The sequence below is a fragment of the Octopus bimaculoides genome, chromosome 4, assembly GCF_046866305.1.
Source record: "Octopus bimaculoides isolate indiv1 chromosome 4, ASM4686630v1, whole genome shotgun sequence".
Lineage (NCBI taxonomy): Eukaryota > Metazoa > Mollusca > Cephalopoda > Octopoda > Octopodidae > Octopus > Octopus bimaculoides.
This window is the reverse complement of record NC_142931.1, coordinates 25012529-25027470: the sequence shown is the minus strand read 5'-3', so window position 1 is coordinate 25027470 and position 14942 is coordinate 25012529. Positions and strand designations below refer to the sequence as shown.

The window sequence follows — 14942 nt, the reverse complement described above, 5'->3', positions numbered from 1 at the left end:
CAATTTAACCTTTGCACCAACTCTATGGTAACAAAAATCAAAAAAAAACAACAAAAATAAAAATTATTATGAAACATAATAAACAGGTTTATAATGGGTTCTTTTGGTTAGACACAAGACCAGTTGTGATTAATGGGAATAGACATAGTACTCTATATTAATCTTACTATACTGCTGGTACTTATACTGAGGGAGTCCCAATTCATATGGTCTACTAGTAGTAGCAACCAAATCTTCTTCATATCCTGTACAATCATTTTCAATAAAAGAAAGGTATTCGAAAAATTTACAGGATGGCAATAGCCTAAATGTCTTTGATTATAGGTGTGCTTGACCTCATAAGCAACCTGGGGCTAAACAGCATCTAAAGATAGTTAATGTTATAGTATTGTTATAATAAATACTAATACAGATGTCTTCATCATGTAAAAAGATAACAATAGCGTTAGTGAAGGATTAGTAATAGTTGGATTACTAGAGGATTAGTAAAAGCATTAGTAATAGCATAAAATAAAATAGACTTTTGAAATAAAAGGAAAGAAAAGAGCTAAGAAATGCCAATGTTTTCAAAATGATTGATAATTTTTAACAACAAAATAAAATTACTTTAAAGCATTATTTAAATACCATTTAGGGATTAACAACTGAAAAATTTATTTAGTAATGACTTGTTTTGCTATTATCTTTCTAGAAAGCTCTGTTCTCTTCTTTATATGCAAGAACCATCCATAGAAGTAACAAAAATGTTGAACTATTCTCAAGCCCTACTTACAAGGTGCGTAGAACATAAGCAGCATTGGCAGCCTTTGTTTCTTCAACATTTTGTTAAGTTTCTGAAACAAAAGCAACACTTGTATCTAATTAATCCAATACAGAGATATTAAGAAAGATTTTTAAAAGATATCCCATAGAAGCTGTAAAAGTATGCTAATTAGATTCAATGGATGCTTGTTCCAAGTGACGATGGGCAATTTTAACCAAAATATCACAATTACCAAACTGTAAATGGTAAATGGTATTACCTGTTTTTCACCTTCAGTATTCCAATAGTTCAATATTTCAATTAGTCCTGCTATCATCCGAAGTTAAACTATATACTTTTTACCTGATTTTATGATTCTTTACTTTTCTTTTAATATAAAACCTTCTTTGCTGATCTTTTCAACATAGTCCACAACTCATTGTCAATTGATAGTTAAAAACAAAATAAATGCAATCTATTTAACAGTTAGTAGCTATTCTAAGTCTTCTTACCTCACCTTGCCTGACACACAACTACTAATCTTACATAGTTAAACAATATAAAAAGTGCCCATTTATAGAACAATTTTGCACACAAAAACCAAACCATTCAGGCTCGCATTGAAAAGCTGATTTAACAGAAAATATATTAATTTACATTTTTTTTGTTTCCTTCCCTGATAAGAAACACTGAAATCTAATTGACTGTTTAAAGTATTAACAAAAGCATTATACCTGTCCAACTAATGACAGCACATAATATGTCTGTTATCTTTTACTTGTTTTAGTCATTAGACTGCAGCCATGCTAGGGCACTGCCTTGATGAGTTTTTAGTCAAACAAATCAACCCCAGTATTTTTTTTTAAGTCTGGTACTTATTTTATTGGTTTCTTTTACCAAACTGCCAAATTTCAGGGATGTAAACAAACCTACACCAGTTTTCACATACACACATACACACACACACACATTCAATGAGATTCTTTCAGTTTCCGTCTGTCAAATCCACTCACAAGGATTTGGTCGTCCTAGGACTGTAGTAGAAGACCCCTTGCGCAAGGTGTCATGCAGTGGAACTGAACCAGAACCATGTGGTTGGGAAGCAAGCTTCTTACTACACAGCCATGCCTGCACATATGTGAACTTTAACAAAGTTTCAGCTGAATTCTATTTGCCTAAGTGAAGCACATTGCTTCAACATTATACAAGCATACAAACTGAAGAAACCCAGTGAACTCATGCTAATAGAGGAAACAAGGAATACAAAACAGTAAAAGGAAAAAAAAAAACAAAAGTGTTGTAACCTGTCAACCTAAATATAGATGTGATTGCATTTTTTAATATAGAGTATAATGAAAAATATAACTTTGTAGACCAAGCTAACCTAAATCAAATATGAGAAAATGATGATTATTCTTTAATATCACATTGGACTACATTTAAACTTTCAACAGAATGTGAAATAACAGTGTTTCAGCGGTAGAATACAAGTCTAACTTTGTGACAGATTTTGGTAACTATTATTCCACAGCAATGAAAATGGAGAATAAATTGCATATATAATTGAATAAAAGCGGTTTGATACGTCTTAAGTATGAATTAACTTCTTGTTTAGAGTGTGTGAAATTCCTTGTTTAGAGAAGAATTAACTCCAAAATTAAATCACTAAGTTACTTATGAATACCCAGCCAATTTTTTTAAAATTGTTTCTTCTAGTTAATATCTCCATTAATTCTTTTCCAAATTCTTTGAAATACAACTGAACCTAAACTTTTGAAAGCAATCTTTAATCAAACTGCTAGATTTTCAATCAAAAGCTGTTTATTTGTTGTTGACATGCTCTGATACTGGTCTTTTGGTGATATGTCTACAGTTGCTGGTTGTCATGCTTTAAGGGAGTTTCAACGACCATCATTCTAGGCTTTACTTGGCTTCTTGTTCTAGCTTGTAAACTACTTTGTAGAAGACTATCTCTCCTCTTAATCTATAAAACCACAACATTAAATCAGATACAAGTATGGACATGAAGTTAAAAAGTTCACTTTACAAATATGTGGTTTTGGGTCAATTCTCACTGTGCCACAATTTGGGATATTATCTTTTGTTGTAATCCTAAATCAAGCAAAGATTTGGAAATGAAACGCGGTAGATGGAAACTGTGTATTATCCCATCACATAAAGTACACCTGTTCTTTGGTAGTATGCTTAAAACATTACCCAGTTTAACACTTCTGTGTATATCTTTAGTGGAATTCATTCTGTTACAAGCATTTCAACTGGGTCTATGATCTGAGAATCAGTTTTTTTTTACTTCTCTTCTTTCAATAAATTTGGAAGTTTTGAAACAAAAAATTATGAATGCTTCCCTCTCTTTTTGGCTAAGACATAAAAAAAAACACTATGAGAAGTATAACAGTTCTTACCTTGAGACAGAACAGAAGACAAGAGAGTTTTCTCTTCTAATATTGTTCAAAGATATTTTTTTTATTCTCTTCTAAACTTTGCCACAGTGGTTAAAGTCCGGTGCTAAATGATATGTCTAAAGATTATCTATGTCACCGGTATTTAGCTTTACATTATTTATCATACTCTTCAATAGGATTTTAATTATTATCAGAAAATTAACTTACCATAGTTATGTTTTCTGTAGTTATTCTGTTTTACAAGTGACTAACAATATACTATACAATGTATAACAAGGTTGCACAAATTATAAATATAACAAACAAAATCATAAATAAATAAATAACACAATATTACTACATTAATAAAATAAATAATCAGTAAACAAAATATTATAAATAAAAGAAAAATTATAGTAAATCATAGTTTCGATGTTACCACATTCAAGTCAGTGCCAAGCTGATCCCTACACAGATTATCTACTCTAAACTCTCCAATGTATGATTTAAAAGATATTGTACCACAATAACTTGGTAACTACTGAGCTCATGGCACTTGTTGCACCAGATCAATACAGCTTTGAAGGACAAGAGGGTGGGATGGCTCTGCATGAACCATGCCCACTATAATATTTTCTGAGGATAATTTATATATAGATTGGTAATAATGAGAGAGGAGAAAATATGTCACATCTTGTGACTTCTATTTTTCTTTCTCTTATTCCTAATCTATTTATTAAGTACCATCAGAAAACATTTTATCTCCCCCTCTAGAGAAGGGTCTGACCAAAAACGTTAGATTTTCTTTTTTCTCCACAGCAAAGCAATTTATTCCTATTCTGAACTATTTGTATTCCTATTTGCCACCTAAAATTGTCACTAGTTTTCTTTATGTTTTTACATAACCTTGGTCCACTCTGACTGATTCAGATAGATGCATAGAAGTATGTAGTCAAACACTTGCCTGTATGTCAAATGCAGTCAGCCAATTATAGTTACATTTGTGACCACCTACCCTAAGATAATTAATATATTTTATTTACTGACTTCAGAATACTGAGTATTGATCTTATTTACCTCCAGGATTTTACATAAACAAAAATAGACAGCTGTAATTTAAAAAAACTCTTTTAATTTGACTCTATAAACTATCTGCAAAATCAGTCACATTTTTAAGCTAATAAACAGGAAACTATTTCTTTTAAAAGAATATGAATAGTAGAATATTTAGTAGAATTTAGTAGAAAACTAAATAAACATGACCTAAAAAAGTTCAGTGAAACGTAGACATGTTCCTTACACACAGCATATGTAATCAATATGTTCTATCTAACCTGTTCACTCTCTACGTGGACGATGTTTTCAGCTTCTGGGTCTTCATCCCATGGAATATCTCCTTTAGGATCTTGAAGAAACTTTATCATTGACTGAAAAGGAATTTTTAAAAACGGTTTAAATAAAAGAAAAATAAATAACTAAAAGGAAAGTTAGCAGTAAAATATAAGTCACAAACAACTTATGCAATACCCAGATTCAACAGACTTATTTACAAGAAACTAAATCACTGATGTTAATTACTCAGAGAAAGATAATAAAACTTGCAAAGCTAATTCTGAAGTTGTATTGGATATAAACAAACTTTAGGTTAGTTAAAATATATTTGTGAAATATTTAACTTTTAAAGGCAAATTCGATGCAGTTATCATAGAGAAAAAATACTTTCTTATGGTAAAAGATGTAAAAACACCATATCTGCCCAGTACTTCACACTATAGGGCAGATATGGTGATTTCACACTTTTTACCATAAGAAAGAACATTTTTTCACCATAGTAGCTGCAGTGAATTTGCCTTTAGAAGTTGAAACATACCACAAACATATTTTAACTAACCTAAAGTTCATTTATTCCTAGTCACTGCTTAGCACTAATGCAGTTGTTTTTATTGGATATGTTTGCAAGTAAACAAAAAGGCTTAAGCACCTTGATCTGGCAAAGTTTCTACAGCTGGATGCCCTTCCTAACACCAACCACTCTGAGAGTGTAGTGGGTGTTTTTTAAGTTCCACCAGCACAGGGCCCAGTCAGGCAGTACTGGCATTGACCACACTCAAAGGGTGCTTTTTACATGCCACCTGCACAGGAACCTGTCAAGCGACACTGGCAATGACCACATTCAAATGGTACTTTTTGCATGCCACCGGCATGGGAGCCAGTCTAGTGGGACTGGCTAAAACTCAAAAGTATGAAGCACCAAAACAAACAGCAATAAAGCCAAGTGCTTAACTGGCTGGACTACAATAATTTGAAACAATTTAAACCAAATTTTATCTGTATTAATATTCTCCCAATATAGAACCTCTCCAATACAGAAGAAACCCATAGGAAATTGTCATGCCTTCAAGCCTTCAGGATTAATTTCAGAATGTGTGTTTATACAACAAAATATCAAGAAAATCTAAAACAATCAAACGGCATTATTTTTTTTAGTTACAATACCAATACTAATTTGTACAGTATTCTTGTATTGTTTCTCTTTAAATAAAATAAACAAACTTACTTTTACAGTTAATTTGCGGTCATAGTTTCGATTAAATTCTCCATCACTGATAAAATAAAAACAAAGAACTTACTAACATCATAGTATAAGTAGCTTCCTTAAAGCTACCCTTTATTGACTTGGTCTCAGCACTATAATTGCTTCAGTACAGTGATCAACACAAATCATAACATACCTCTGTTCATAATCATAACACATATGAATGAGGAAAAATGTATAATTATAAACTAAAAGGCATTGTTAATTGAAAAGCATAGCTATGAAAGATTTATGATTATCACAAAATATTTCCTGTATCAAGTGCTAGCATTGTTTACAATAATATTGCTTGAAACATAAAATCAAACAGCAAATATTTGAACCTGCATATCACATACTCTTGAGACCAGTCATTCAACCATAAAAGGGAAGATGATGTTGGATAGTGCCATTCTTAACAAACCAATCAACTGTGACATGGATACCATGATAATTTTTCAGGTGGATTTCCTGAATGCAAGACAACTATACCTAAGAAAACTTGTTTGAGTTATCGGGTTTTGGCCATGCTGGGGCATTACCATGAAAAGTTTAATCGAATGAATTGACCACATTACTTGCATTTAAAAACTGGTAGCTTATTTTGTTAGTCTCTTTTACTAAACTACTAAGCTATGGGGATATAAACCAATACCAAGTTTCAAGCACTGATGGTGGACAAACACAGCACAGACACACACACACACACACCAGGCTTTCTCACAGTTTCTTTTTACCAAACTTCACCACATTTGTCGACTTGTAGCTATAGTATAAGACACTAGCTTAAAGTGCAGTACAGTGAAACTGAACCTGAAAGCAAATGGTTGCAAAGCAAGCTTCTTAACCACACAGCCATATCTGCACCTATCATAACAAGAAAACAATTGCACACTCCAGCTCAACCCTAAATAGCATGCCACTAGAATCCTCATTACTGCTACAAATGATTAACATTACCATCAGTGAGGATCTTTCCTGACAAACACACATCAACAAAGTAAAGACAAACACTGGCCTTCCTTTTCAAAGCCAGAAAATACTTCATCCATAAACAACTATTAACCATTTACAAAGTTCAAGAAAGACTCACAATAAATTACTGCTCCATGTTTGGAACAATGCTAGTGCTAGATGTCCTACACCAACGTCCTACACCAATCCAAAGAAACATTGACTGAATGGCACCAACACACTCCAACCATTAGTCCATAGATGTGCCATCTCATCTCTCTGCATTTTTCTACCACTACAACCATGACTTCTCCTCCTCAGTGCTGGTTAGTCTTACACCATCTACACTCAAGCACTCATAACACATTCCTCTCTTTTTCTCAAAAACCCACATTGTGTCCACCTCCCACTCACCAGGTGCCACACTAACCCTCTATACCTATCCCTTATTTCCCAGAATGTCATTCCCCTGGAAATCTCTCACTGTACGTTTTCCCCAACAACTGTCAACTTATAACAGTTCAAGAGGAACATTAACCACTTTAATGTCACTGATCTAAGAGAGACTACAAAAACCAAAGGCACAGTCTCTTCCTCCAGAACAAATAAAAAGAAAATCTATTTCTTATCAATGAAATGGAAAAATAACAATAATTTCATGCATAAATACAAGGTCACTAATTTTGGGAAAGAGTACAGTAAGTTTAATGAAAAACCAGGTTTTAATTAGTATATTATATAACTTGAAAGGAGGAAAAAAAAGTTGACAGCTGTGGAATTTGAATTCAGAATGTAAATATAAAAACCCACAAGGCATGCATTTTAACAGACACTATCAGTCAGAGCAAGTTCCAGTGATGGTAGGCACACACAATATTGTTATTTAATGGTTCCATAGTCTGTGTGAATTAATTGTAGCAATGTATTTACTTTTGCAATTAAATTTTAAGAATTACTTTATAAATATATATTTATATATGCATGTTTTAATCAGAGAATCTATCCACCTCATGGTGGATGCCTGTGCTTTTCCCAGGGTCACAATAAGATTTCTACAAAGGCATACAACATATATCCAATAAGTTAGTAATCTAATTATCTTAGCTCCTCAGCCATTTCACCATTTCATACACAGACAATAACTAAAGAATATGGACTCAAAAATAAATCAAAACACTTACTGATAATGTTTAATATCAAAGCTGTTTGATGACATTTTCAGTTTTCTGCAAAGTTTCTTTGCGACACTAAAATTATAACACAGAAATAGAGACATATATTTATATTTAAAAGATAGTAAAAATGTAGCTAGTTCAATGTTTATGTCATGCTAAATCAAAATATCAGATCTTCTTAAAGACAGAATGAACTGATAATTGTTAGGTTTGATAAAACAGAAAAAGAATTTTGCTTTGTATGGACAGCATAAAATCATATTAAGCCAAAAATTACTAAAATCATCTAATCCTGATTCTTCTGTGCATTGAAAGATATAAAAGATTAGCTAAACACTTCTTTATTTTTTTTAATCACGGCATTGAAAGAGGAGTGGTCTGGCTATAGCCAAAGAGATCATCTTGAATTACAGAGACAGAGCTAAATGAGTAAGATTGGTTCATTTAGTACAAAGCTTGAAAAATAGTGACTCAATAATAACAAAGTTATTGATTTGTTACTAAAAAGAAAATTAACATATTTTCAGTAAACATTAATGACAGTAGTATATCTTCTTAGCCAAAGGATCGAATTTGTTATAAGAATATAAGTGTATAAGCATTCATGTTTTTTGCTGTTTGTTTCTTTTCTTGTTGTTGTTGTTCTCTGTAGGATTTTCAGAACAATAGAAAATTAAGAAAATTGTTTCCCTTCAATTTGTAACATCATCAATTGATCAGTTAAAATTAACAGCTAAATCTTCAAATCATACCTTGTCATTTTCAAAAAAAAAATTAAGGATTCACATGTCAACAAGGCAATTTGTAAGTGGGCACTTGACGTGCTAGAAATAGCAACTGAACCGCCCTCAAATTATACTCTGTCCTTTTAAAACAGGATGATCATGACTGTAATGCCTTTTATCACAGCTCCATTTAGTTAGGACTGATCTTAAGCCTAACAAAATGGAAGAATATTGCAATTGTACGTATATTATACAGAAAAAAAGACTGGATCACAAACAAGTCAACCTTACTTCAGTGGATTATCTATATGCTTTTTATCTCATTCAATCAGAGATGACCTGGAGTTAAACAACAACTAATTTTTAGACAAATTAAATTTGCTATCTGCTCTCCATACCACCATCTTATAAAGAAAGTTGTTGTGATATTAAACATGCATAGACAAACCAACAATCTTAACTTCATATGTAAGGATTGTAGTTACTATGGATACTGGTATAATTTTGCAAAAGAAAGAACACCTACAAAACTACTAAGTGTTAACTATAAATAGATTACCAAACCATTCTTAACGAATATTTACCTGCAGTCAATGGTAATTAATGTGGCTTTGCCTTTCATTTCTTCAGCAGTTGTCTGTATCACAGGTAAAATGGAAGACAAAGATTTTTCTGAAAAACAAATTAAATGCAACATATGAGATATTGGAAAACAAATTAGAATTTTAAAATGAACTGGAACAGAAGAGACAAAAAGGTGAAAAGAATTGATATTCACTCTAGCTCTTATTGTCAACTGAGTTCCATTTCCAATATTTAGTATAGCTTTTTGACATTAAACCTTTCACTGGCTATATTTCAAGAAAGGGGAGATTGCCTAAGTGTTGGATCATCTCATAAATAATGTGGTTTTTTTTCAATTGCATAAACTAAAAGTCGGAGGGAGACAGGATAAACTACCTGCATCAACTTGCTATAAAAGCAGGTAGTCATTTTACCTTGTACTTATTTTTAGTGCAAGTTTTGAAGAGTGCAGTTTGATTTTAACAGTTATTTTTCCAAAAATACAATGGAAGTGGCAAAGGTGCATATTTGGCTTTATGGGTTCAATAAAGGCAACAATGCAATGGAAAGTGCGAGGAATATTAATGCAGTTTATGCGGATTGGACAATAATCGTAAGCCAGTGTCAACGGTGGTTCCAGAAATTCCAAGCCAGAAATTACAGCCTAGAAAATGAGCCTTGTCCTGGAAGATCTGTAGAGCATGACACAAATGTCCTGCAAATTCTGTTGGAACAAAAACCGATCATAACTGTTGAGGAACTAGCAGAGAAGCTTGGATTTGGTCATTCAACCATTCATCAACACGTGCATGCCATTGGAAAAGTCAGAAAATTGGTCAATGGGTTCCTCACAAACTTTCCGAGTCTAATCATGTGCAGAGAGTGAATGTATGCTCTACTTCGCTGTCACATCTCATGAATGAACCTTTTTTGGACCGAATAGTGACTGGTGTTGAGAAATGGGTTCTCTATAAAAATGCCAAGCATCGAAGACAGTGAGCAGGGAGAAGAGAAACATCGGCACCCCCAGCTAAAGAAGGTCTTCACCCACATAAGGTGCTGTTATCTGTTTGGTGGGATATGAAAAGTTTAGTCCACTTCGAACTTCTAAACGCAAACCTAACAATAACAAAGGAGATCTAGTGTGAGCAGCTTTGGTTTCAAGATGAAGGGTGTTCTTCCATCAGGATAATGCTTGGTCACATACAGTGAGGATGACATTCCAAAGGCTGGAGCAGTTTGAATGGGAAACGATGCCCCACCCACCATATTTACTGAACATTGCCCCATCTGATTATCATTTATTCCGCAGTCTTCAAAATCATTTGGACGGAAAAAATATGAACTCTGTAAACGAGTTCAGAACAGTACTGGAAGAGTATTTTTCATCACGGATAAGTGAATTTTGTAAGAGGGACACTGCAAGTCTACCAGATAGATGGAAGAGCATTGTAGGAAATGAAGGAAAGTATATTTTAGATTGAAAAAGAACTTTGTTTCTCTTAATTTTGAAAAATAAAAGAGGAATAAAAAAAAACGCATTATTTATGAGATGACCCAATATCTCATTTCCTTTTCAAAAGAAAGAAAACCAATAAATCAAGCTTTAGCAGCAACTTTTGTCATGGATATAGCTTTAAACTGCACTCTGTTGTGGAGCCCTTGTTCAGGAGATTCAGGAGTGTGAAATTACTTCTTAGTCACTATTGTTCCCAGATCTACTCTGACCCAGCGTAGTAGCCTTTGTCAGGGTCCCACTTATGGGTTAATTAGCATGTCACAAAAATGCCTTTGGAAGAAGGTCACTTAAAGATATCCTAATAGACCCAGAACAGATGAGGCTCATCCAAGAGAAGGTAACTCCATACAAACCCTGTATCCTGGTAAGTACCAATCCCATGGCACTTATTGTACCAATCCCATGGTATTTGTTGCACCAGACCAATACAAGCTTGAAGGGCAAGAGAGTTGGGATTGGCTACCTACAAATCATGCCCACTATAACAATACTCCTCAAACAGGTTGTTCAGCAAACCAACACACCAGTACCAACACCACCGCATCCTCATCATAAGTCCAGTGGTGATACAGAAAAGGGTGATGGGGACAGGTAGAGGATGCCATTGGAAGTTTTCAGCTTTGACCCTGCATACAGGTAGCCATAGGGTGATCATAATTTTCCACAGACTATGTCTTGCTGAATCTTCATTCAACAAAGCAAACACAGAGCTCAATGTATCAGTTTAAGGAAATATTTGTAATGAATTATGTAGATGATAGAACATTTAAAGATTGAAATAAAACCTTGCATGAGGAATTTAGGACAAATGATATGTAAAAGTTTATGAACAGATATATTTGCATATTTTATTTATTGTTTTACATGTATTTTTCCATACTGAGATGGGTGGAATGAATTTGTGTTGGAGCAATACTTTTTATGGTCGAATACACTGATTACTTAAACTGTGAAACAGAAGCTCATTTGTTTGCTTATTTTTTTTTTTTAGTGGGGAGGACTATCAGGCAAACTGAAGTAATGAGTTATGTGCCTTGTAAGAGACAGAACACAATGACCGAAGTAGGATTTTGAACTTAACAATGTGGTCAATAATCCAGCTTTAACCTGTTTTAATTCTGTTCAAGTAGAGCTGATCTACAGCTAAATATTATTATTCTAGACAAACAAAATATAGCAATACCATAACCTCAAGTGGTAGAAACTTTATTTGGAACCAAAATTCTTGAAAAATTTGTGTTAAAGTTACATTAGAGATTACTAACCAATTCAAAAAATATACTAAACATCCAGCTTTTTTATTTAAAAAAAATGAAAGCAAAGTATTTACTATACCTGTTTTAGTTAATATCACAAGTAAATTAGTTTTTGTCCTCAATAACTTTTTAAAGTCTTTCAAATCTTCAACATGTGAAATTAAATTTTGACTTTTCTTAGATGCTGTCACTGCCAGACAGGTCTAGAAAGAAATTAAAAAAAGGTTCTTAGCAATGGAACAAAACAAAAGTTAAATTTAATGCTTCCAATACAACATAATTAGCAAGTTGATTAAAAAAATTAAATAGCATATTGAGATTTTGTGTGGTGTACATAGTCTTTTTCGCTTTCACAAGCAGCATGTGATCCATTTTTCTGTCAGCTGCAAGTATGTACGAGGAAGCACTGAAAAGTTCCTGGCTTTAAGGGTATCGCAAAAGGCCTGGTTGGAGGCCCAACCTTCTGAGTTCTTTTACAGAGCTTAGAAAAACTGAAGTGTTACTGTAATTTGTGTATCTGAGTAGGGAATATGTTGAATATAATCATAATTAACTGATCCTCCTGGATTTTCTTTTACCCAAAGTCAGGAACTTTCCAGCACCCCTTGTATGTTTGTATCTATTACTAATTAAAAATCTCCCAGTAACAATTGATGCATTTCTGAATTTAATTTTCATCAGTGCAAGCTTTTGTTGGTATACACTAAATGAAGTTTTTGAGTTAATTAATTTATTAAGGTTTCCATTTTATTTACACAAAACAGTGACAAAACTCTTGCAGCTGCGTACCTTCAGAGACTACTGATATCATTAAAAACGTGTGTGTGTGTATGTGCATGCGTGTGTGCATACGTATGTGTGTGAAAGAGAGAAGTTTATCCCTCACTACTGCTTCATAACTAGTGTTGGTCTGTTTATGTCCCTGTAATTTGGCAGCTTGGCAAAAGAGACATAGAATAAAGAAAAAAGTACTGGGCTTGATTTGTCAAGGCAATGCCCCAGAATGGCTGTAGCTTAATGACTGAAACAAGTGAAAGATACAAGAAAAAAGATGATGATAATAAAAATCAGTAATATTTCATCTAACAAGGGATTTTCTGTGAGAGTTGGCCAACCCATGAGGCTTTGGATGATTGAAAATAGCAGATTACACCTCCATTCCAAATTGTTCAATACACACTTTGTATCTGATCTTCAGGCAGCAAAAAGCATCTGTCAATCACAACTTTTTGCTGAAATTTTTATGCTATAGAGTTATGTTTTTTTTAACTTTTGTGAACATTTGCAGGTTTTCTCAAACATAATATTTGTTTTTACATTGCCCACTGCAATGCAAAAGACAATAAATGAAAAAAATAAACAGAGAATGATAGTAAGCATAAATTCAATAAACTGTGGGAAAATAAGATCTTCTTTACATTATGACCTTCAGGAAAACTGTTGTGCATTGTTTGCAAAAATAGTTTTTACACATAATAGAAGACATGTCCATAACAGATATGAAAAAAATGTAATAACAGACAAAAGCAGAAAGAAAACTGAAGCTAATGCTTGGATCAAAGGTAAGGGAAAATATATGAGAAGGAGAAAAAAAGAGAAAATACATTTGTTGAAAGAACTTGGAAAGTTTGGTAATCGAAGAAGAGTTATGAGAGTGATTTAATGTTGGCCAAGAGACTCAGTATTTCTCTGGTGGAGAAGAAACTGTTTGACCTTTTTGCAAAATAAAAGATATTGAAAGAAAAGTAGAAATTTTTGTCATAACAAGCAGTTTCAAGACATACTGGAGAGTAATCTAGTGATATAAATATACTACAAGAAATTATATTTGTCTCTTTTTATAGAAACAAAAGGGATTATAGGACTGCAAAAAGAAATGCTCAAATGTAAATGAGACAATATATAAAACTGAAAGGCATTTTTTTAATATTTTCTTTTCTTTAGCACTCTATGTATTTATTTATTCACAAACCACACTGTATTGGTACATAAGATTATGAAGTGTCAAGTTCAATCCCACAGTGTAACATGGACCAGATAGTTTCCAAATGCAACCTTACAAGCAAGTATCAATGAATAAAATAAAATGTTCCTCTGTCCCCTTCATTTCTATTCACCTTGTACTTTGAGGGGACACTTCGTTATCACTATTTATCACTTTGCAGCTCCTACTAATTATTCCCTCTCTTCTATATGTGAGTAGCTATGTAGCTCCTCTACAAGTGCCTGCTCTTCCACCCCAACCTTACCCCTACCTTATGCTTTAATGCCTCATCTTCTTGTATAAACTGGCCCATCCCCATCAGGGTTCATAGTCTTGTGAACTGCATAGCAACCTCACTAAGGCCAGTGGCACAAAAAAAAAGCACCCAGTAGATGTTGTTAAGTGGTTGGTATTAGGAAGGGCATCCAGCTGAAGAAATCATTCCAAAACAAGCACTGGAACTCAATACAATCCTCAGATTCAATATATCCTGTCAAACTATCCAACCCATACCAGCATGAACATAGACATTAAATGATGATGATAATTACAGTGATGATAATTATAATGATGATGATGGTGATGATGACAAACAAAATTTTACATCCAATCATCTGTACTTTTTGAGAGAATGGATTTTACAAACTGGAATAGATACTGCTACAAAAATTCTTGGTGCAACTAGATAGCTTTTCTTGTTGATAAACATTTAACTGTTTAGAACACACTTAAAGTTATGAGATGTAATTATTTGCATTATTATTATAATACAAGCCCTTGTTAGATAAAAGAATATGTATATAATTGCTGACAAACATTTTCAGGATATAGCTCTTACAAATAAACAGGATAAACAAGAATCACATTACATATCAATTCATTTTGATTTCCATCCTTTATAGTTCAGATAACCTGAAATAAATAGTTTCCTTTTGTTCAGATACCACTACTAAATTGATCCTCCTACTTGAATTAATAAATCAGACCATTCTTCTGTCAATATCGAGTAGGAACTGCTTGAAAATTTAATCTTTCCAAACAGATGT

At 33.1% G+C, this 14942-nt stretch overlaps 1 protein-coding gene across 3 annotated transcripts in view; it reads right to left on the bottom strand.

The window, feature by feature from the left end:
* The window catches only part of LOC106879394 (protein disulfide-isomerase A5), a 69065-nt gene that overhangs the window by 34444 nt on the left and 19679 nt on the right, over nucleotides 1-14942 (bottom strand). For all 3 annotated transcript variants that reach the window (XR_016241427.1, XM_089350516.1, XM_089350517.1), the window contains exons 2-7: nucleotides 11992-12115; nucleotides 9158-9245; nucleotides 7855-7920; nucleotides 5702-5747; nucleotides 4479-4571; nucleotides 773-833 (exon numbers count right to left, since the gene is read on the bottom strand). Coding sequence is in view for 2 of the 3 variants with exons in the window: in XM_089350516.1 (XP_089206642.1) it covers nucleotides 773-833; nucleotides 4479-4571; nucleotides 5702-5747; nucleotides 7855-7920; nucleotides 9158-9245; nucleotides 11992-12115 (478 nt within the window). In the remaining variant the exon portion in view is untranslated. The remainder of the gene's footprint in view (nucleotides 1-772; nucleotides 834-4478; nucleotides 4572-5701; nucleotides 5748-7854; nucleotides 7921-9157; nucleotides 9246-11991; nucleotides 12116-14942) is intronic.